This window comes from Mus musculus, chromosome 6, assembly GCF_000001635.26.
Source record: "Mus musculus strain C57BL/6J chromosome 6, GRCm38.p6 C57BL/6J".
NCBI lineage: Eukaryota > Metazoa > Chordata > Mammalia > Rodentia > Muridae > Mus > Mus musculus.
This window is the reverse complement of record NC_000072.6, coordinates 97,800,407-97,823,521: the sequence shown is the minus strand read 5'-3', so window position 1 is coordinate 97,823,521 and position 23,115 is coordinate 97,800,407. Positions and strand designations below refer to the sequence as shown.

Here is a 23,115-nt window from a genome sequence, read left to right as displayed (position 1 = left end):
GTAGTCACCCATCTTCTCCAGGTTCAGGTCCAGGTTCAGAAAACCATCAGACAGTATGGATGGAAACAGCCTTCCTCAGGCTCCAACCTCTCCTGTGCCAAGGACTTCTCCAACCACATTGACTCTAACCACAAAGAACCTGCCTCTGGCTCTGTGCATCTTTGCTCCAACAACATGAAAACAAAAACAAACAAACAAACAAAGACAAAAACAAAAAAAACCAAAAACCTTACATTGCTTATATTCTTATAATACTCAGAATTAAGATGTTTCCCTAAGAAACAAAATTGCACTAGTTGAAATGCCACAGCAAGGCTGCAACTACCCTGAAAGAACACTGGATTTAAGGATGCAGAGCAGGATTCTGATAGAAACTCTGTGTGTGTGTGTGTGTGTGTGTGTGTGTGTGTGTGTGTATGTTTGATAAATCTATTCCTGCTCCTACTTAATAACAGGTAGTTGAGGGAAGAGATGTGAAAGACTCTTCAATTCATTCAGGACTAGGATGGGCTCAAAATCCTGCTGCGCACAGCCATACACATCTGAAGAGTATCCATACAGTCTGTGTGTTTAAACCATAGAAGATCCCGTTGTGACTCAGGTACTCATCGACAGCTCCTGCCGATGAACCTTTCTATGATTTTCCATTTCTTCCATTTTCATGCAATTTTCAGTGTACGGCCCTCAATTTTCACTGCTAAGACATCAGTAGAAGCACAGATAGCCCAGACTGCTGTAGTGGGCAAGGATGGCCAATAACTGGCGCAGGGTAACAGCAGCGGTTATATCTGCCTTACAACCCACTCTTCTGTTCTGTTTTTGCTTGATTTGCTTTGGTTTTCTGAAATAGGGTCTTGCTATGTGGCCCACATGGGCTAGAATGCAAGATTTTCCTGCCTCAACCTCCAGAGTTCTGGGATCATGGATGTGCATCACTGTGCCTGAATCTGTTGTAATCTCTCTCTGGTTGTCATGTTATTATTTCACAAAATCAAGGAGATGAGCATCCTGGTACCTGGGAACATGGCTGGCCACTACCTGATGAAGGCATTTACATGTACCTAGGATGCAATGAAACTGTTCCCCTAAGAAAGATACTTACTACCCAGGTTAACTCCTTTCTATTTTCTAAATACTAGTTATCCACCACTTTCAGAAAGAGCAATTTTGATGGCCAAGAAATGCAATCATACTGGCATAGGACACAGACATTTTAAACTCAGTTTCTAATCTCCTAAGGCATGTAGGAAGATGAAAAGATCCTGATGTTTGGTATGAGGTCTTCTGACTGGTATTGAATAAATATGACTACTATGTAAAAAGATGATGCTGTTAACATGTATGACCAGAGAGCAGAAAGGCAACATGGACAAGACTGGATAGGGACAGTTAGCAATCGCAGGAGCCTGTACAGACAACAGCAGTGCACTGAGCGTCCATGATATTGCACAACTCCAATTAGTGCCTCTTCTTGTGCGTTCTCCACCCAGTCATGCTCTGTAATTATGATGAAAGGAAACATGTTGATAAAGACAAAGACTGCACTGGCGACAAAGGGTAACAACGCCTTGTATGTAAATAGCTCGTGCCAGCCTTAAATATCTCCCTCTGAGGCATCCCACCAGTCCCCACTATTTGACCTGGCTCAACTCTCAATGCTGATTATACAACGTGGAGATTGTATGGGGGCCTTATCTATGGACTTATTTCTCTTCTTGACTGTTCTTGGTTATTCTCTCCTTATTGTGGCGTCAAAACTGAAAATTCATTTCAAATTAAAAACCTAATTGGTGATATGTGTGAAGGGAACCAGGAGGGACTAACAGCCAGGATTTGGCAGACCACTACACTCATATGTTTCTTCACATTTCTATATGTGTATGTGAGAAGGTTCATGTGTGTACAGATACATGTGGGGGGGGGGGTGGAATATGTGTACAAGTGCATGTGGAGGCCAGGCTGTGGTTCCTCGGTTGCCATCCACTTATTCTAGGGTGGAGTGGGGGGGCCTCATTGGCCTGCAGCTTACTAAGCAGACTGAGCCCTCTAGCACGCAAAACCCTGGATCCACCTATCTCTATCTCCTAAGGCTTGGTTATAAACACACACCACCACACCCTACTATTTTACATGGGTCCTGGAGACCAAACTCAGATCCTCACACTTAAGCGGGCAAGCATGTACTGGCTGAACTATGTCCCCAGACCCTACAAATCTGTGAATTCACACAAAAGCTTCATGCTGTGTTGTTGCCAACTCCTTAGCTCCTCTCAGTCCTGCACTGAAGCTGGCGCTCCCCACCCCCACCCCCACCCCGTCGTACCATGCTCAGGGTGCTCAGATAATGGGTGGAAAAAGTGAGATTTAAGTTCAAGTCTACCTTCTCCTAAATTTAGACTTCCTGAAGTGGTGGTGAAAACTCTTCACCATTTTATGGTCAGAGCAGATGAGGGTTCTTTCTCTGGAGAAGTTCATTGGGCAACAACAGCAAAAACACATAATCCAAAACATTTGGGTCTAAGTAGATTAAACCCAGGCACAAGTTGCATTTCTGGTAAATCCTGAGTCTGGAACTTTCTTAGGAACTTAATTTGTCTGACCCAACACTGGCCCTGTCCTTCCTTCTTCATAGCCCCACCCCCACCCACCCACTCCAATCAGAGGAATGAGAAGTGTGCTGAGGCTTAGAACAAAGAGGAAGCAAGCGTCTGCTATGTCAGGGCTGTCTTGTGGCCATAAAAAGGACACTGGCTGAGCCCAGTCATTCCACCTCTCTGTTTTGGAAACTCCCACACTCTACAAACTGTCTGGAATTCATTAGAGATGGGAAAACAGGCCGAAAGTCGTATTTCACGTTTTATTCAGCAGAAGTTTTGTGGAAAACAATTCGGTCATGTGGACGTGCCCCAAACCACCATCACCCTGTTTCTCAACCCAATCTCCCAGTCAAGTGACTTCGGACTGCTTCCAGTTCCACCCTCGCAGAGCTGAGAAGAAACTACCCTCACTTTGAGATTTGAGCCAGTCCTTAGGGGAGTAAAGATAGGTGAATTTCAAGTCACTCAGATAGTCATACTCTTGGGTAGACCTGTCATCCATACCCCTGGACTTTTGTGCCATGTCACCAACAGTTTCCTTTTCTACTTAAACATGATGAATATGAGTGTTCTATCACCTGACAGGGGCCAACTCTGTCATTATACATTATTTATAACCAACATCTTTGCAAGTTTTCTATTTCAAGTTCATTTAGAAAGGTTACCCTCTAGCACCTATTCATGGTTTTCGAAGTGTGGCCTCTACCCCAAGCCCTCACCCGAGCAACAATTAGAAGCTTGTTTAGAAATATGACTTCTCCAACCCTATCCTGGACTACTAGATCAGAAAGTGGGGCGGTGCATCCGAGGTGCCCCTCCCCAAGTGTGGTATACTTCAGTGATGCACACTTATTATAAATCACTGTTCAGGTACATTCCCATAAACCCCATACCTCTATGTTAAATTATTCTTGGATTGCTGTTTCAGAATGAACAATTCCCTGACACAGAATGCCTTCAGTAAAAATTATGGAGTGTTGATATATTGTCAGATCCAAGAAAATCAATGATTATTGATTTAAAAAAAAATCACCTGTTTGTTTGCTTGAGGAAGGAGGGTAATTCTCTCTAGAAAGTTCTCTACCAGAGCTACATGAGTGATATGGCAGTACCCAAGGAAATCTTGGGGTCCACTTAGGGTTCACTAGTCAGCACATCCCTGAAACTAAGGACACGACATTGATCATGAAGTTCAACTCTAAGGGCTGACCATGTGAGAGAGACTGAATGTGGGGAAAGAGATTGTTCATAGGTGAAAAGTGATTGTCCAGTAGAAGAAAGGTGTCAGGGAAGGGATGCTGGCTACCAGGGAAAACTAACTGGAATGATGTCAGGTGTGGGGGACCAAGAGAGACAAAGAGGGGTTTTCAAAGTCAATGAAGCTCCATAGAGTATCACTGAGCCTCCCCTTGCCACGCCCCCACACCCAAAAAAAAAAAAAATCACAGTTTCTGTTAAATTGTGTATTTCGGTGACTTTGCTATGATGACCAAGCAAACCCAATCAGCCATCTCTCATTCACTTCCAACTCAACAAAAGCAAAGCTTCTACCTGTAATCTGCATCACTGGGGCTGCATTCCAAGCTCCTGTCATTCGCCACTTGCTCACCCAGCAGCATTCACCTAGGCAAAACATTATTAGTGGGATGACGAGGGGAAATTACCATGCTAGGATGAATGATGCAAGGTGTGGTTCCAAAAAGTCTGCAGTCTGACTGTCCGGGACACTGCCGTCAGTGGCCAACCTCTCAAATTACTCTCCACGTGTGCTTCCTCACAGCAAATGGGCAGACATGCCTGTCACAAGGAACTGCACCAGCTGCTCATGGCTGTTGGGCTTGCTTCACCTAGGTTATTGTAAGTGCTTACTTTAAAAACAGACTTTTCAAGAGTGCACTGACTGCTGAAGTCACCCTATTCCTTTGCAAGTTAAAGACTCTTAACTGGTCATACTACCAGTCAAGTCATTCATTCAGTCATTCTCAGCCACATGCATAATGGATTGGTTGGTTGCAAAGGGTTCTACTGAGCAATATAATATACTAAATGTGTACAGTGCCAATCTGCAGGCTCAGAAACAACAGGGGAAAGCTGGTACTGGTGTAATTCACTTCATTTCTGCTGGAAAGCTGAGAGATAAAGGTAGCTGAGACTTGACCATGGACATAACCAGGAGTGGCTTTACTAACTTAACTGTAGAGTGCTATCTCTGCTAGTTTGGGAGAGACCTTGTTGATACCTAAAGAACAGTAGGGGTCAAATGTCACCTAGGTCTTCTGTCAGACTTTACCTGGATGGTTTCGGTGCCTGAGTTAAATAAGGAAGTCATGTTTGTGGTTCCCATGTCAACGGTGACTCTAACTGACATTTTATAAGTTCATAGATCACCCCAGCCATTACACCAAATTGATCTTCTCTGCTTTACAGCTTCTTGCAGACAAGCCACACTTTTCCTGATGAAAGTATCCAGTCTGCAAATATAAGCTGTGCGTGTTTTCAATAGGGCAGGAAACCACTTTTTCCAATGCTGTCCTGGATCAGATGGAAAGTGAGGGAATGTGTGTGGATGATTCAGCAAGTGACTCACGTTGGGGAAGGGGCAGGGTAGGGGAAGGCAAAGCCCACACACGTCTTCCTGAAATTGCTCAATGAGCCACAGCTCCTTATAGAAGAACCAGAGTCCATCGGTGCCTTCCCCTAGACCTGAACTCACTGATTTAGATTGAAAACGTTTGCTTTCTCATGATACAGCATCTTTCCTCTTAAAAGTTGCCATTCCGTGTATGTGTGAATAAAAGGACACAGCTATCGAAGTCCAAATGATTTTTGAAAAATACTATTTTTCACGAGACCACGTTCAAAGCTACTGTTCAGCAGGCGAGAGCTGGGAGGAGCCCGGGAAGTCAGCTTCTTTTCACTTCTGCACCATCACCAATGCTTCACTGTCGGGAGGCAGGATCCCTTGCTGAGACTCACGGCTGGGAGTCAGGAGGATGGGCGGGTTTTGTGAAATTTGCTGTTGAGTCCTCTTTTCCTCAGACCTTACCTTTACAACCAAAAATGTAACCCCTGGCCCAGCCAAAAGCCCATTCCTAGGCTAAGCAGGGTCAGATGTGACTTCAGTGCAGACACAAGGGGGACCACCACACCAAGCCAGACCATTCTGAAGGAAATAAAAAAATAATAAAAAGCAAGACCCAGCTCTACTCTTAGTCGGGGGGCTAACTTTACAACGACAAGCATGAAACTTGACTCATCCAATACTAAGAAAAAGCTTAAAACCAAGCTATAAATACTTACAACAAAGATCCATGCCTATTATTTCTGTTTTTTTACATCTTACCTTCAATCGGTCCTAAGTAGGCATCCAGAGAGAATGCCAACCTGATGTTAGCTGTTTTTTAAACATTATGCCTTTTAGTTTTGTAGAAACATGGCAAAGTGGTTGTTTTACTCAAGAGAAAACTTGAAGTTCAGAGAGGTTGAGTAACTTGGTCAAAGCCACAGAGTGGTAGGTAGCATCTTTATGTCAGACATTCCTCATTATGTCAGGTCTTACTTCAAAAGCACTTCTTTCACGGTGCCCTCCCTGCTGGTGGGACCCCACAAAGACTGCTTCTTTTTTGGCTACATTTTACCAATAACACTCCGCTTAATTTTCACTGCAGGTATCAAAAATTGCCTTTTTCAATTCTTTGGCTCATTATTAACTTAGAGGTCCCTACCTCCAAGAGGGAAGGTGCAGTGCTAGTAAAAAACCCTGGCTATCTAATTTACATTTCACTCCCTGCAGCCAGCAAGAGCTCCAACATAGTAGAAATGCTTAATAAATAACTGATGTAAAGGGGAGGAAGGAAAGGGGGGGTGGATAAGAAGAAAAACAAACACAGCCAGGTCCTTTGGGCTCCAGAGCTATGTTTCTCCTGCTTAATGTGACTGAGTGACTGATGGGGGCAGGGACTGAGGGGGCCACAAGAGGGCCCCCATGAAGTTGAGGTAGGACATTCAGCCCTATGACTCTTTTCTCACTAAGAATCCTTATTACCCTTCCCCACAGCTCTGCTGTTCAGAGCTGACCAACTTCCAGCTCTAATAGAAAATCACCAAGGCTACGTCTGTTGTGCCTATGTGCCTGGACCACAGCACCTAGCATTTGTGAAGTACCCAGCAGTCATTAGGAAGGAAAGGAGGCTCGTGACTGGAATCTCAGGCCAAGGGTCTCATCTGAATACCACAGGGATAACCCCTTCATCCTCCACAGCATGCTTGACCCAACACAGAAGAAAACACTGGTCAAAGAAACAAGGGAGCCGTGTTTATGAAGCAACCTGGAGAAATGGGCTTACTGATAAGAAGCCAAAGTGAGCCTTGGAAGATGCTGGTATCCAAAGCTATCATTCGTCCAAAGCAGGGAGGGGAAATTATAGTGGACAGTCCAGCCCTACAGTCTCAACAGAGGTGTAGACTTTGTGTCTTGGTGTAACTTTGCCCCTCCAGCCATACAGTATTAAGACACAGAAAACTTTCCAGATGAACCATAAACTTACTGTGTTCTACTGAAAGCTTGTGATTACCACAGATATTGTCTCTGAGTTGCCTTCTTGATAATTTCCTCCAAATAATCCACACTTGGAGAGTGGTTAAACATGTTTTTATGATTTACTTCAATTAGACGAGCCTAACAGTACAGCACATTTTATGCTTGCTACGCACATAAGCACACACACAAAAACAAATGAGACTCTTTCTTGTTGCCCTTGACAGCTGACCAAAAAAAAAAAAAATAGTAACCAAGGATTTTTTTATTTTTTATTTTTTGGTCCTGTTATTTATCCTAATACTACCAGTTCTAAAACAAAGCAGTTGGAGAGAGAAATTTAGTAACTTTGATTTCTCCCAAGACACATTTTTTTACACTGAGGTCCTATCCCTGACAGTAAGCTCATGTGACCTGTTCTAAAAAAAGGATATTTTCCACTTCTTGCACAACTGGAGCAGATCTAGACATCAGCTTGTGCAAACTGCACTGCAGAACTCAAAGGGGATTAAATGTACACACACACTTAAAGAAACTCTATAAATAGCAGCACTCGGGAAGAGGAAATCTCCAATAACAGGCAAAACCAACACTTAAAATCCCACTTTAATCAAGTGTTCTGTCTAATCATACTCAAAGCTCATCTGCATAATGAGGCTGAAACATCTGGCAGGTTGAGGCACCTTAGTCCTGACTATTCTGCTTCTGACTCTATAAGAGTTAAGTCATTGGTAAGAGGGAAGACAATGCTATGGTATAGTTTTCCCAGGAAAGAAAGAGCTGCTATCATTCATCAAAGGTACTACGGGCTACACTAAGCCCATATGCATCATTTTTTGCCTCTGTTTTAAAACTTACACCAATTTCAGGAAGATAAGGTCTACTGGTCCCATCTTGTAGGCAAGTTAATTGAGATTCCATGAAATTACGTATCATGAAGCCAGAGGCACCAGCTAAATAGCTAAGCCATGATCCAAACAGTAACATAGTTCCTTAAACCTGCCCGCCTGCACCCAGCCTTTGCTAGCATTGAGGAGAAAGCCCTTCATGCTACCTCATGCCTTCTCCGCTGTTTGAGTACTGCTTTACTTTGAAGGTCAAACTCAAATTCCCTCATTCGCTCATAGAAACACTGCCCCACACCATACCAATGCTGGTTCCTCTGATAAATCCACATTGCTGATACCCAGAGCAGGCCACACTCTACCTTGTATGGTCACTGGATGGGTCACGTGTGCTAACCCTCACCTCACTGGGCATTTTGGCTACAACTTTGGATTCTGCATAATCACGAACACTACCTTGTACAGGACAGTGCACACTAATTGACAAGAGCCTGGGGGTTCAACTAGACCACCTCTGTTTAAATCAGGGCCTTATCCAGTGCTTGGTATGCCTCAGTTTCCCTCGGTAAACAAATAAGTGGAAAATATAAATACAGATGCCTGAGGCTGATGTGAGAATTAACTGGGTTGACACAAGTTATGTTCAAAAGAGTACCTGGCATATAGTCAGGACCTGATAATTTTAACATCATAATTAGTACCACCATTGTTCTTAGTTCTTAGCACCTCTTTGGGTTTTTGGAAGATTAAACATATCTTGTCTTTTGGTTGTGAGCCTTAGCCTGAGCCATCTCATAAGCCTGAGATTAAGTATATCTAATTCACGCAGAAGCCCTCTGAACAGAGATTGACACATTAAACATGCTAAGTCTCCATTAGCCACCATTACTGTATTAATTTTGGTGTACTCAAACTGGAAAACGCATGCTGATTATGGATTTTTATGAGTGTGCTGATGCTCCCTCTCCCAGTTTTTAACCTACAGAAACTGTTATCAGATGGATCAAAAATGTAAAATGTAAAAACAAATTTCTGGATGCTTTGTGAGAAGGAAAGCAAAACAGAACTTGTAAGACTGAGGAAGTTTTCTTACATAACAAACAGCACTTGCCTTGGGGAAGTGAGCCACAATCTCTTAACGACAAGCACATTCCAGGATGTCAGAGCCCACTAAGAAAGAGGAGCTGCAACCACTCACATTTGCAGAATGATGACCGACCTGGGCCAGCACCAACCCCAGAGTTAACGTTAATGTTAATGCTCTTTCTCCAGGAAGGAGGCTCCTACTTGCTCCACGGGGAAACTGAGTTTGGAGATCCCCAGGCCTGATCAAGATCATCAGCTAGCTAGTGAAAAACACAATAACAGAACATGGTTTTCAGTCTTCAGGCCAACGATGCCCTGACAGATCAGAAGAGAAAAACCCAGAAACAAAAACAAAACAGAAAATAAATAAATAAGTAAAAACAAGAAAATGTCCAGATACAAACCAACCAGAGCTGGGAAAGGAGAAGGAGAGTGTCTTAGTCAGGGTTTCTATTCCTGCACAAACATCATGACCAAGAAACAAGTTGGGGAGGAAAGGGTTTATTCGGCTTACACTTCCATACTGCTGTTCATCACCAAGGAAGCCAGGACTGGAACTCAAGCAGGTCAGGAAGCAGGAGCTGATGCAGAGGCCATGGAGGGATGTTCTTTACTGGCTTGCCTCCCCTGGCTTGCTCAGCCTGCTCTCTTATAAAACCCAAGACTACCAGCCAGGGATGGTCTCACCCACAAGGGGCCTTTCCCCCTTGATCACTAATTGAGAAAATGCCTTACAGTTGGATCTCATGGAGGCATTTCCTCAACAGAAGCTCCTTTCTCTGTGATAACTCCAGCTGTGTCAAGTTGACACAAAATTAGCCAGTACAATTGACCCCTTGTCAACTTGACACACAAAAACATCACTAGTAAGCCTCAACCCTTACAATCTTATTCATCCCCAAGATCTAAATAACTTTAAAAGTCCCACAGCCTTTACATATTCTTAAAATTTCAATCTCTTTAAAATATCCATCTCTTTTAAAATCCAAAGTCTTTTTACAATTAAAAGTCTCTTAACTGTGGGCTCCACTAAAACAGTTTCTTCCTTCAAGAGGGAAAATATCAGGGCACAGTCACAATCAAAAGCAAAAGTCAATCTCCAACCGTCCAATGTCTGGGATCCAACTCACGATCTTCTGGGCTCCTCCAAGGGCTTGGGTAACTTCTCCAGCCAGGCCCTTTGTAGCACACGCATCGTCCTCTAGGCTCCAGATGCCTGTACCCCACTGCTGCTGCTGCTCTTGGTGGTCATCTCATGGTACTGGCATCTCCAAAACACTGCATGACCCCTTCAGTCCTGGGCCTTCAATTGCAACTGAGGCTGCACCTTCACCAATGGCCTTCCATGGCCTCTCACAGTACCGAACCTCAGCTGCTTTGCGTGACCCCTTCATGCCTTCAAAACCAGTACCACCTGGGTGACCCTTACATATTACCAAGTCCCACTGCAGCAGGAGTACATCCTTGGCCATCTCTGGAACACTGCCTCTTTGTGCTTTCAGAAAACACTTCCCAGAAGATGTCACCTCAATGATGCTGGTCTCTTCTTAATCACCGCTAATTTCTTAGCTCCAGCTAACCAGCATCAATAGTCCCAGTAATGCAAAGTTTTTGCTTGGTAGTTCTGGTATCTTGTTAATCACAGCTGATTCTTCAGCCCCAGCTAACCAGAACTACAGAATCTTCACAAACAAAACAGCAATGGCCCTGAAAAGAGTCTTTAATTTTCCCTCTGAAATTTCACAAACCAGAGCTCCATCTTCTGCAGTGTTCTCAACATTATCTTCCAAGCTCCTACATGACATCCGACAGAGCTCTTAACAACGGATGGATCTTCAAGCCCAAAGTTCCAAAGTCCTTCCACAGTCCTCCCCAAAACATGGTCAGATTGTCACAGGAATACCCCACTCTGCTGGTACCAATTTGTCTTAGTCAGGGTTTGTATTCCTGCACAAACATCATGACCAAGAAGCAAGTTGGGGAGGAAAGGGTTTATTCGGCTTACATTTCCATACTGCTGTTCATCACCAAGGAAGCCAGGACTGGAACTCAAGCAGGTCAGGAAGCAGGAGCTGATGCAGAGGCCATGGAGGGATGTTCTTTACTGGCTTGCCTCCCCTGGCTTGCTCAGCCTGCTCTTATAGAACCAAGACTACCAGCCCAGAGATCGTCCCACCCACAAGGGGCCTTTCCCCCTTGATCACTAATTGAGAAAATGCCTTAGAGTTGGATCTCATGGAGGCATTTCCTCAACTGAAGCTCCTTTCTCTGTGATAACCCCAGCTGTGTCAAGTTGACACAAAACTAGCCAGTACAGAGAGGGAGGGAGGGAGGAATGGGGGAGAGAGAAGAGAGAGTAAGAGGAGAGGGGAGAGGGAGAGATTGAGATTGTCTTGACAGTTTTGTCTTGCTAAGCATGGATTATTATTTTAACAAATAAAAGGGCCTTTTTAGTGTAAAAACTGAAGGGGAAATCTCCACAAAAGCCAGTGTGCTTGTGATGTGTGTAGGACAGAACAGTCTATCTTTCTCTGCAAACTCCACACATCTCTCTTTGAAGCCATACTTGGCACGGCTGTAGCATCCCATCTTGCCATGATTAACTTAGCACTCGCTCACATTCCCATTTCTAATCTGAAGGAAATTTAATACTGTCTGAAACAGCAATAAAATTTGTAGGAGGAAACCAGGGCCCAATGAAACCGGTTCCTCAGACTGCCTAGGAAAAGAGCATCAGCATCTACCAAGCCTTAGGCTTCTGCAGAGCAAAACCATCAGAGCCATAAGCCACAGCACTGTGTCCAAAAGACCTACTGCCTATGTGTCCCCCAGAGCTCAAGAACAGCTCTGCATATCCCTGGAGTGACTTGCTAGTGTGTAAACCTGGGTGCACTGTGATTGTTTCTCCTGTGACCCACTGGGGAGAATTCATTCCCATGAAAACACCATTCATCACGAGGGCCTGTTCTACAGGGTCTTTTCCTATGACACTTTTACGGGTCAGTCTTACCAAGATGAGGCTCACAGAATCTAAGTTCAGCAACATATTTGTGACTATCTGGGTTGAGCCACAAAGAATATGGAAACTCATCCTCGAAGAAAGCCTGCTGGGAATCTACTTGAAAAGGAACACAATAGTGACTACAAAAACAAAAAGCAACCACGATACCTTTGTAACTTACTGAAGGAGAGCGCCGTGTGTGTCCAACAAATATGTCCTACCAGACACTATCCTATGCATTGGACAGTCCTTTAAAGAATCGTCTATCTCGAAACATTACAAGCCTTGTGACTGAGTGTTCTAGGCTCTGGGGACTTCACAGTTAACAAGACACAGAGAGAAATCCTTACCACCTTGGAGCCCTGAAGTTTGATATATATATATATCTATATATACATATATATATGTGTGTGTGTGTGTGTGTGTGTGTGTGTACACCTATGTGTGTGAGGTGTGTGTATGTATATATGTGTGTGTGTATATATATATATATATATATACACATATATATACACACACACACACACACACACACACACACATATATATATATATATATATATATATATATATATATATATATATGTTCCCACACATATATATTCAAATTACACTGTAAATTATAACATTAACACTATGAAAGAAACACAGCCGGATAAGGAAGACTGAGCGTTTAGAGGGAGAGTAATTATGAACAGAAGGCCACACTATCCATATGATGAGAATTAAGGGCACATTAAAAGGAAGATTAGTAGTTGGTTGGGTAGGTTGTACTACAGCTGTGGCTGTCTGGGCAAAGAATGGCCCAAGCAGAGGCAGGTATAATGAATGAATATCCAAAGGTAGAAGCCTGGGCTCTGCTTAGAATGATAAGCAGCAAGAGATAAGGTCAGAGCTGAAGGGCAGCCTGACACATATGCTGCATTGTGCCATTTGAAGGACTGGGGAAAAAAAGAGCTGTGGAGGGCTTCAACTAGAGAAGACAGCATGATCTAACTTGAGTTTTAGCTCAGGGCCCAGAGGATTCTTGGCTGTGGAAGCTGCCCTGGGTAGTGTAGCGAAGCTAGCACATCCCTGCACTCTACCTGCTAAAGGCTACTCACAACTTCCCACAGTGATGACTGAGGTTCTCCATAGGGGTTTGTTCTCTAATTTGTGGTTTGTGCATACGTATGTGTGTATACACATTCAGATGTATGCACCGGTACACTGTGTACAGGGGTGTGTGGGTGTGTGTCTGTGCATGCATGCGAAGACTAGAGGCCGACTTCAGGTGTCTCCCTCAGTCACTCACCACTTGGTTGTTTGATACAGTTTCTCATCTTTTATCTCTTACTTTTCAATTCAGATAGATTGGCTTGCCAGCAAGCGCATCTCCTCCTCCCCAGTGCTGGGATTACAACCACCAAGCCCCACGCCTGCCTGCCTTCATGTGGGCTCCTGGAAAAGTACTCAGGCCTTCACACTTGTGTGGCAAGCATGTTACTGACTCAGTCAGATCTCAGCCTTAAAAAAAAAAAAATCAGTTTAATAAGAATACTGTGGCACTAAATTTAAAATTACTAAAACTGGCCAAGGCTGAGAGCGTTAAGAGATTGCTGCAATAATTCAGGCAAAAACTGACAATGACTTGGTCAAAGTTACAGCAGAGAGATAGGCAAGAAATGGGTGAATTCTGAAACAATCTTGACAAGTGGTCCTCACCCTTCCTAATGCTGCAACCATTTAATATAGTTCTTCATGTTCCTGTGACCCCCGACCATAAAATTATTTTTGTTGCTATTTCATAAGTGTAATTTTGCTACTGTCATGAGTCATAAATATAAATATCTGATTATGCAGGATATCTGACATGCAACCCCTGTGAAAGGGTTGTTGAACGGCCCCCGAGGGGTCTCGACCCACAGATTAAGAACTGCTGATGGAGACAATAGAATGGATAGGTGTCCTTGTTACGAGAATCTGCAAATTTTCATTACAACTTTTTCCTAACCAGGACGTTAGGGATGCCCCAGCAAAGTCTTCAAACTACAGTCAACGAGAAGGCCCTGAGCCACATTTAAAGTCACACACCGATGTCAATGATAATACCATTAGGACAACTGTCAAAAACAGTCAGAAAAGATGTCAACGTACTCCAGAAACTTAGTCACAAATTTTATTTAACGGGTTTATTTCAAAGAACGCATATCTACTCCATGCTACCTGGCACCTGCTGCTCGTACCAACATGTGAAGCCGTTTATGCCCACAGTCCCACATTTTTCCTTTCCTGTGCTAGCTAGCTAGCTACAGAGGACATGTGCTCTTGCGTGCCATTCTTGCTGACTGGGTAAAAGAATAGAACCAAATCCTTCCCCATGAGTGTCAGGGCACTCATTGGTTTTCCCCAGAGGTACCTTCTTCACTCCCTCAAACTCATTTAATGTATCAGCCACCATCAAAATGAAGAGCCCAGTTAATTAATTTCTTTCAGACACACACACACACACACACACACACACACACACGCACACACTCCCCCTGCCCCCCTCATTCTGGCCTTGTAAGCATTTGCTTATAGAAGCAAAAGCAGGGACTGACTGCTCAGTAAAACACTGGTCCCTTCAGCCACATGCAGATAAAGCTCTAATGAGCATAACCAACAATGCGCTTTACACAGTATCACTCTCAGAGCACCCAATACACCCTTATCTACATTCACACACAAATAGCCATTATGAAAAGAAGCCACTAGTGAAAGGCTGAGTTTATGCATCTTGATGCCTAACACATTTCCTTCCACTCTGCCACAAGCATGTGCAAAAAGCCTGCCTTAGCCAGGGAGCCAGGGCTTCTGCTCCTCCCAGAGTTTGTTCCCATGACTGGATTCAAGGTCCTGTCCCAGCCCTGAAGGAAAGCAACCTGTCTCCACTTTATAAGACCCAGCCTTTTTGTCTCCCAAACCAAAGATTCCACCCCTCAATTCTGCCTTCCTGGCCCCTGAAAGTGAGTCCCTCTGCCCCTCTACCAGGGGAACCTCACTCATCTAGACCCTAGACAATTGATGCACCAGGTGATGATGTTAGCCTTACTTCATCGCACAACTGAAAGGGTGGAAATAAAGTCACAGATTCCAGTGACTATCCCCCTCTCTGTAAACATGACAAATAAGAAGCACTTCAAGGGTCCAGAGGGACCAAAGAGAGTGATAACCGATTCTGCCAGGCAAGTAGCAATGGAGGGTGGCGTGAGGGATTAGGATACTGCAGAGGTACTGAAGAGTTGGGAGGCACCAGACTAGAGAACATCTTCACTCTAGGCCCAAAGTTCTTGAAGCGCCTGGAGAATTAAATGTGTGTAGGTGCCAAGAGAGCATTCCCAACCACCACAGACCTCTAAGGTAGTTTGTTTGTTTGTTTCTTTCTTTCTTTCTTTCTTTCTTTCTTTCTTTCTTTCTTTCTTTCTCTCTTTCCTTCCTTCCTTCCTTCCTTCCTTCCTTCCTTCCTTCCTTCCTTCTTGCATTTGTAAAGACTTCTATTCCAGACAGCTTGCCCAGCTTGAGAGACACGCCCACCCACAACCTCCTCCCCTCCTTTTATTCACCCCCCCCCCCCACACACACACACACACCTCCTCGGTGCTGTCCTGTGGCAGGTGAAAGGTGAAGCTCAGGTGAACTTCACCTAGAGGCCTCTCTGAGTAGTATCTCCCAGAGGGGCTGGTCTACAAGGGAAGACCTCCAGGCCAGTTCATCGCTGCCCTGGAGCATCAGATCCCCCTCTCCTGAGCCCCTCAGCCTGCTAGGGAGCTTCAGAAAAATTGCTCTTGGTAGCACCAGATCACAGTCCCTGTCCGGTGCTCCTCCTACCCCACCTCGCGCCGGGTACCGCCCCAGCCCCCATCTAGCTCAGCAGCTGGCATCTGCAGCCGAGGGTCCCCACGTCTGGATGAGCCATCCCAAGAGACTCGCGGTGTCCCCAAAATGCCACTGTCAGATACCCTGGGATGCAAGCAAGTCGTCTGTAAGCGGGACCCTAAATGCCAGGGGCCAGGTCGCCCTGTACCCCAAGGCAAGGGCACGGGGTCCTTGTCCTAGAGCTATCCAGACTGACTGTTCTCCTCCCAGGGTAGCAGGCGCGGGGCCCATGGGCCTCCTGCCGCGCCTCCCTCCAGCTGTCACCACTCACCTGCTCTTCAGAGGTTGACTTTTGAGTTCGTAATAGGTTTTGGGTTCTTCGTGAAACTCCTCCCCGACTTCGAAATCCGCCACGATTCCCGATTCGGACTGCATGACTCCCTCTTGCCCGCCTTCCACTGCTTGGGACTTGGACCAGAACCCGGGCACCTGAGAAAGATGGGGGGCCTCGGGTACCCCAAGCCGCGCGCCCCGCGCAGTGCCCCACTCAGCCCGCTAGCCGGCCGCCCGCCCCGGCGCGGTGAGTTTACTCTCACACCAGAGCGGGAGGGGCTGAGCCCGGTGCGCCCTGGGATTTGTGGTTCCGCCTGGGCAGAGCACACCAGCTCTCCAGGATATCAGCTTCCGCAAAAACTACAACTCCCAGAAGGTCAAACCGGGGAGAGACAACGTGGTGTACACGGATAGTGCAAGTCCTGTTTGGATTCCTTGTCAATGTCAGCAGCTCCTCTCCGTGTCTCTCCGGTTTGCTTCAAGGATACAGACCTGGCTGTTTAATATTAATAAGAACAACTCAGCCTGGGCTTCTACTGTCCCTCCTGGTTTAGACATCTGCGAGGACACGCCGAGCGTTCATTTAAAAAATAAAACACTAAGGGGTTTTGAAACTAGAAAGTTTCGGTCAGAGTTAAAACCCATTTTTAAAATAAAAGGACTTTCTATTAGCCCCCGAGCTCTTCTGGACTGCAGCGACACATCATTTTGTCCTCTATTGAAACAGAGTGTTGGAAACTTCACTTTTATAATGAAAGCATTATTGGAGGAGTTGTTCTTGTGCGTTCTTTTTCTGGAACTCAGTATAAGCTCCCACAATACTCTTCATCAGTTGAAAGGCTCCTTTCCTTTTATCCAATTAGTCACCTCTAATCTAAAGCAGCACTTGAAGGATTCAGTTAATTTTAAAAGACATCAAGTTACCAAACAGCTTCACCACCACCACCACCGTCTGCTTTCAATTTCTCAGTTGGCTGGGAGTTCAGATGAGATTGTCCTAACATTGCAAGCCGGTGCAGCTTCAAGGTACTCGGCTAGGTGATGTATTAAATGACCGCACTTTAGCTCATTTGTATGTTCAGACCTGTCTTCTGGTTAGTTCCAGCAGGACTCTTCATGTTGTATAAAACATCAACGAGTGCTTTGAGACATTGGAGTTAAGGGTGGCATTTTAAGATGGCAGAAATTCCTAGTTCTTCTAAGAAATCCTGTGTAATCTTAGACATGTCCATTGGATTCCTAGAAGCCTTAATTTCCTCATCTATGAAAGAAGAGATTAGGAAACCTATTTGAGATGGTGTTGCAAGGTCAAAAGTAAGGAAAGAATTACTTGCAATTTGTATACACTAGGGGCAGGCAAAATGGCTCAGTCGGTAAATTTACTTATTTGCAAACATGACAACCTGCAATTGGTCCTCAGGACACACATGACTGAAGAATGGAACTATTAACTACTGCAATCTGTCTCCTGACAGCTGAATGCAGGTGCAGGTACACATAATACATACATAGAATTTTTTAAAAGCTGCTCAGTGATGATTAATTTTGGCTTTCTTTTGTGTATCTTGGAGGCATTCTTGGCAAGCTTGCATCTCTTCTGTGTATTTTTCACTTTCAGGAGTTGATAAACTAAATGATGATCCTAAAAGGTCTACACTGATGGTTGGGCATCTCCTTGGAGTTACCCACTCCTATATCTTGCCTCACAGTATAGCTTTTTCTTTTTTAATTTTATATCAGAAAGATCATGAATAGGAGTGGTGAGTGAGAACTGGAAAATGTATACATCGTTGAGGTAGCAATAACCAACATTTTGTAGCTGAATATTGTTCTTAAAATACTTCGGGGGTCCTTTCCTATAGCAATAGCATGGCAGGATATCTGAAATCACCCTGAAAAGCTTCAAGATGTTCATGGATATATTAACTGCTAGAAACAATATTCAGAGGTAACAGTATAGAAGAAGGGAAGTAAACCGAGAGAGCAGCATGTGTGTTTAGACTCTGAACTTCATCCAGGTCCTCCATAGTCAGTGCTGGAAAGTGGGAGCAGAAACTGATGGGCTTGGAGCAAGTCCAGAATTTGATGAGGTGTGAACCACAGATGCTAAACACTGTGCCTAACAGCAAGCGTTCTGGCCCAATATCACCCCGACTGAGAAACGCTGAGCCTTTTCATTGTCTGAATCTCTTGACCCATTAGGAGTTGTGTTTGGTTGGTTGGTTGGTTGGTTGGTTGGTTGGTTGGTTTTTTTGTTTTTGTTTTTTTTTTCCTGAACAAAGCTATGTACGTTCTTCTTAGAACACACAAATAGAAAGACACTGTGCCTAAACATGGTCTGTTGGCCCTTGGAAGGCTGGCTGTCAAAGACTTGTACCAGAATTGAGGTTTAGAACAATAATGAGGCCTGGGATGTGATTTAGTTGGTAGAGCCTTTGTCTATGGTGTATGAGGCCCTTGATTCAGTCTTCAACACTGCATAAACTAGTATGGTGGCATAATCAATCCCATAATCACAGCACCTGGGACAGGTAGATTCAGGATGGTTAGAAGTTCAAAGTCATCTTGGTTACATTGGGAGTCTAGGGCCAGCCTAAGCTAAAGAGTGATATCCCAGACCTAAAGGATCATTCTTAAAGCGAAAGTAAAAGTGAGAACATTCAAGACTTCACTGAAGCAGTTTCCAGAGAGCTCTCTGGGTGTAGCCCTGAGCTGGAGTTGTCTTAAGACTGCACATCCAGCTGCTGTTTCCCCCTCTTGTATCTTTTCTTTGTGCTCACTCTGCTCTCTGTTCAGAAAACCTTCGAAGGATCATCTGTTACAGTGCCATCTGCCACCCTGTGGGAGTGGGTATGTGACTTTGTCCTGACCATTATAGAATCCTATCTTTTAAAATAATTGCGGACTTGTTGACATTTCCTATGTATATGTAATATATTTTGATTAGAATAAACCCCCTTTTCTCTCTCTTAGCCCCTCCCTCTCCCCCTGGAACCCATCTTCTTCCCAACACAGCCCCCCTTCTACTTTTGAGTCTATGGGGGTTTGTTGTTGGTATTCTTTGTTTGCTTGTTTTGTTTTGTTTTATAAGCTCGTTGAGTTGAATTAGGGTTTACATATGCATGGATGTGAGGTGATTTCCTGGACCCTAAGCAGTTTACCGGTGGCTCTGCCCCATATAACATCATCTTTTAATACAGTGATTCCTTTAGGAATTGACATCGGACCCTAACACCACTTTTTCCTTAGAAATTTTCTCCTCAAATAGTTCTGATTTTGGAAGCCTGGGATGGAAGAGAAGGAAAAAATCTAGATGTACTGACCTATAGTTACCCAGGGTAGCTAAGCAAAAAGATGGGGGAGAGGGAAGTAGAAGCAAGCAGAAGAGATAGAAGAATAGAGAAGCAGAGAACTAAGACATTTCCACTCCTTGCTCCAACCAGGTCTGAGGTCAGGAGTCTTCGGACTTTCCAGACAGATGAAGAAAAAACTTTTCCTTTTCATTGGAAGTGTTTACTTGACTCACAATAGAGCTTGGTGCCTCAGTATATAAATTCTCTTTGCCTTTAAGTGGACAATTTTCTACAGAGTGACATACCACTAGCCCACATTACAAACTGCTGTTCACTTGGTGAGTAAGCTAAATAGTCTTCATCAATGAGTTAAAATCTGGAAGCTGATAGTGCTTAGAAAACATGTACTGAGTCAATAGCACCATACATGTAAATGGAGGACCTATCGGATGTACAAAGCAGTAATTAGAACTTATACTTATCATCATTAATATTACCTGTACTTATATAATGCTTTACATAGGCTCATCACATGAATTTCTTACTGCATCTCACAAAGACATTGCCTGGCTGGATAATCAAGGTCCTCAAGGTTCCAAGGTATACACTGACCGTGCCATAGTAGTGAACGGGGCACGACATTGGGTGTTTCAGCCACAAAGCTGGATAGCATTTAGTCTCTGCTTTTGTAAGACTCTCAGTCCCGAAGCTGAGTCAAGGCCTATGACAGAGTGAAGATGTGCTCCCACCTCCAGCTAACTCATCAACTGTTTACAAAGTAAGGGCACTAGGTAGGCATGAGGGGGAAGATCAGAGAAACATATGTAAGTCCATACACTCCGGGACATGGCCATTGCCTCTTTAGAACTAGGAAGGGACATAATTTAATGTTGTGAGAGTATCTAAGACAACAACATCCACTGAGGGGTAGGATAGTAATATTATGGCATTTTAAGAGGAGTTGTGACTCATCTTTTTTGAAAGAAGAACATGAAAAATTCAAGTCTACAAAAACTAAATGAGAACCAACTCCAAGGTCTGGTCATCAATGACAAAGTGGGGAATAAGTAAGAACAATGTGTTACTGACACCACAAGGGTGCAAGCAGACATCCAAGCGAATCAGAAATCCTAAAATATGCCACTATAACTTATTTTAAAAATGTATCTGGATATTTTCCTGTATGTCTGACAGTGCACCACGTACATACAGTGTCTGAGGAGTCCAGAAGAGGGGTTCAGATCCACTTAAACAGTATTGCAAATGTGTGTGAGCTGCTGTGTATGTGCTCAGAAGGGAATTCAGGTCCTCTGGAAGAACAGCCAGTGCTCTTAACCCCTGAGCCACCTCCCCAGACCCAATATTTCTACAGCCTTAATAAACAAATACCATAAAATAAAGGGGAAAGAAAAACTGCCATCAGGTTTTAGAGATCTAGGAGACATACATGTAAGGAATGTGACTTAGACTTCAATTTTTAAAAAAACAGAGAGAAAGAAGTGTATATCCTAAATATACTGTGTGGAATGCATCTCAGCTTTCACTAAAACAAACTCAAAGGCCAAAACTGAATAATGTGAAAAAATAATTATAATTTTTATTAGTTCTGATAATAGAAGTGTGCTTTTGTGACTGATTTGTTTGCCTTTGCTGGGAATGGAACCCAGGGTTTCCTTTGCAATAGGCAAGTGTTCAACCACTGAAACACACACACACACACGTACACATTCTGTTTGTACTCACAGATGTGATTATGAATATGTATATAGGGGTCAGAGTCAACGTTAGATAGAACATAGATGTTCTCAGGCAACATCCTCCTTGATTTTTGAGACAGTATTTCTCACTGGAATGGAGTTCACTAATTCAACTAGGGCACTTGGCCAGTGAACCCCAGGCATTCCCCTGCATCACGGGCACTGAAGTTACAAGTACATCCCATCATGCTGTTTTGAGGGTGGGGCAGTTCAGGTCTCCATGCTTGCATGAAAAGCACTTTATCAAATGAAATGATCTTTCAGCCAAGTCACTATGTCACTAGGACCAAATATATTTTTTGTATGTAAGAAAGATGTCTATCATAATGATTTTTCAGTGTCTTCTATTTGATTTATTATCACTGGGGGAAGCACGCACCACAAGGTGCAAAGGTGGAGGTCAGAGGACAGTTCCCTGTAGTCACTTATATTTCTACCCTTAGATGAGGTCCATGGATCACACTTGGATCATCAAGCTTGTGGGACAGGCTCTTTTTATTGGCTAAAGCATCTCATCAGCCACTCATATTGATTAAATGAGTAACATTTCTGATAAAGCTACATTAGAAAACATATAATTCCTAAGAAAACAAAAAGGTACCCAGGAAGGTGTGGAAACAGTTTTGTACATGATGTCTTTGGAGAAAAGAATCAGCAGCAACTTCCTAAGGAAGGTTCAGTAGAAAGAGACTTGTTGAAAATGCAGTCTCTCTGGGCCTTCAAGGAATGCAGCAGAGCCCAACATGTAAATTTGTCAGGTGAGTAACTTATGTCTTGATAGAACTGGGCTAGGGAGCCACCGCCAAGGCCATCATTGGACAGTTAACATCAGTTTGCACCCCAAATATCAGACCTTTGGGCACAGAAAATAGCCACAACCACCAAAAATAATTTCAGTAGGCTCCCCACTCCTTCACCTCTCTAGCCTCCAATCCAAGGTCAATGCTACCTTTGACTGGTAGAACAAGGGTGTGTGCCCAAGTCCTAACCTGAAGGGAAGCTCACAAAGTTTCCAGTATCCCTTTTCCTTCACACCTTCAGAGAATATAAAGTGTTTTGATTATTTTGCTATCTATTAATTATTTATTGCTACCAGGGAACCACATACACAAACCCCTAAGTCTGCCCAAACCCCACTCCTATTTAAATAGAATTTAATTTTTTTGTTTTATTTTAATTTTTTTTGTTTGCAGACCAGGCTGGTCTATAACTCATAGAGATCCACCTGGCTCTGCATCCTAAGTGCTGAGATTAAAGGTATGTGTCTCCACTGCCTAGCCAGAATTTAATCTTATTCTGCACTTAAAAAAAATGTTCATGGAGAATATGTTCCATAAAAGAAGGAGAGTACCCAGGTGCCTAAGAAGAAGCCTCGATGGGTCAGCAGGCACAATTTCCACATCTCCTAAACATATGGTATTCCTCTGTTTGCCAAGGCAGGAGATTCTGTGCCAAGATGTGGGCCATGCCCCAGGAAAACAAATGAAACTTCAGTGTTCAGAGATAGAACATGAAAAATGTGTACATAAATATGTTCAAAGATGTAAATTTGTTCCACAGTTTATTAGAATTATTTAATAACACATCCATGGAATTTCTTTGACGACTTTATCAAAGGTTTAGATCTTCTGTCAAAAAAAATTTATCAAGTGCACACTCAAAATGTCATCTGCAGCTTCAGAGCTACTTAGAACAACTTGGGGTCATCTATCAGTAGGGAAAGCTGCCCCTCCCTCCCTTAGAAACCATCAACTGTCCAAGGTTTGGGCGTTTGGAGTGAGGGGTGGGAGCACCTGAACCCCTCCCCACTCCATGCTAAAATCTTGACT

The 23,115-nt window shown here is 43.8% G+C and overlaps 1 protein-coding gene across 6 annotated transcripts in view; it reads right to left on the bottom strand.

Moving 5' to 3' along the window:
• Window positions 1–16,520, bottom strand: part of Mitf (melanogenesis associated transcription factor) — a 214,359-nt gene extending 197,839 nt beyond the window's left edge. For 2 of the 6 annotated variants that reach the window (XM_006505685.3, XM_030255210.1), the window contains exon 1: window positions 16,235–16,520. In XM_006505685.3, the coding sequence (XP_006505748.1) occupies window positions 16,235–16,338 (104 nt within the window). In that variant the 5' untranslated portion in view covers window positions 16,339–16,520. The remainder of the gene's footprint in view (window positions 1–16,234) is intronic. The other 4 variants (XM_030255212.1, XM_030255214.1, XM_006505684.2 and 1 more) reach the window with 3 other exon arrangements.
• Between the last annotated feature and the right edge of the window lie 6,595 nt (window positions 16,521–23,115).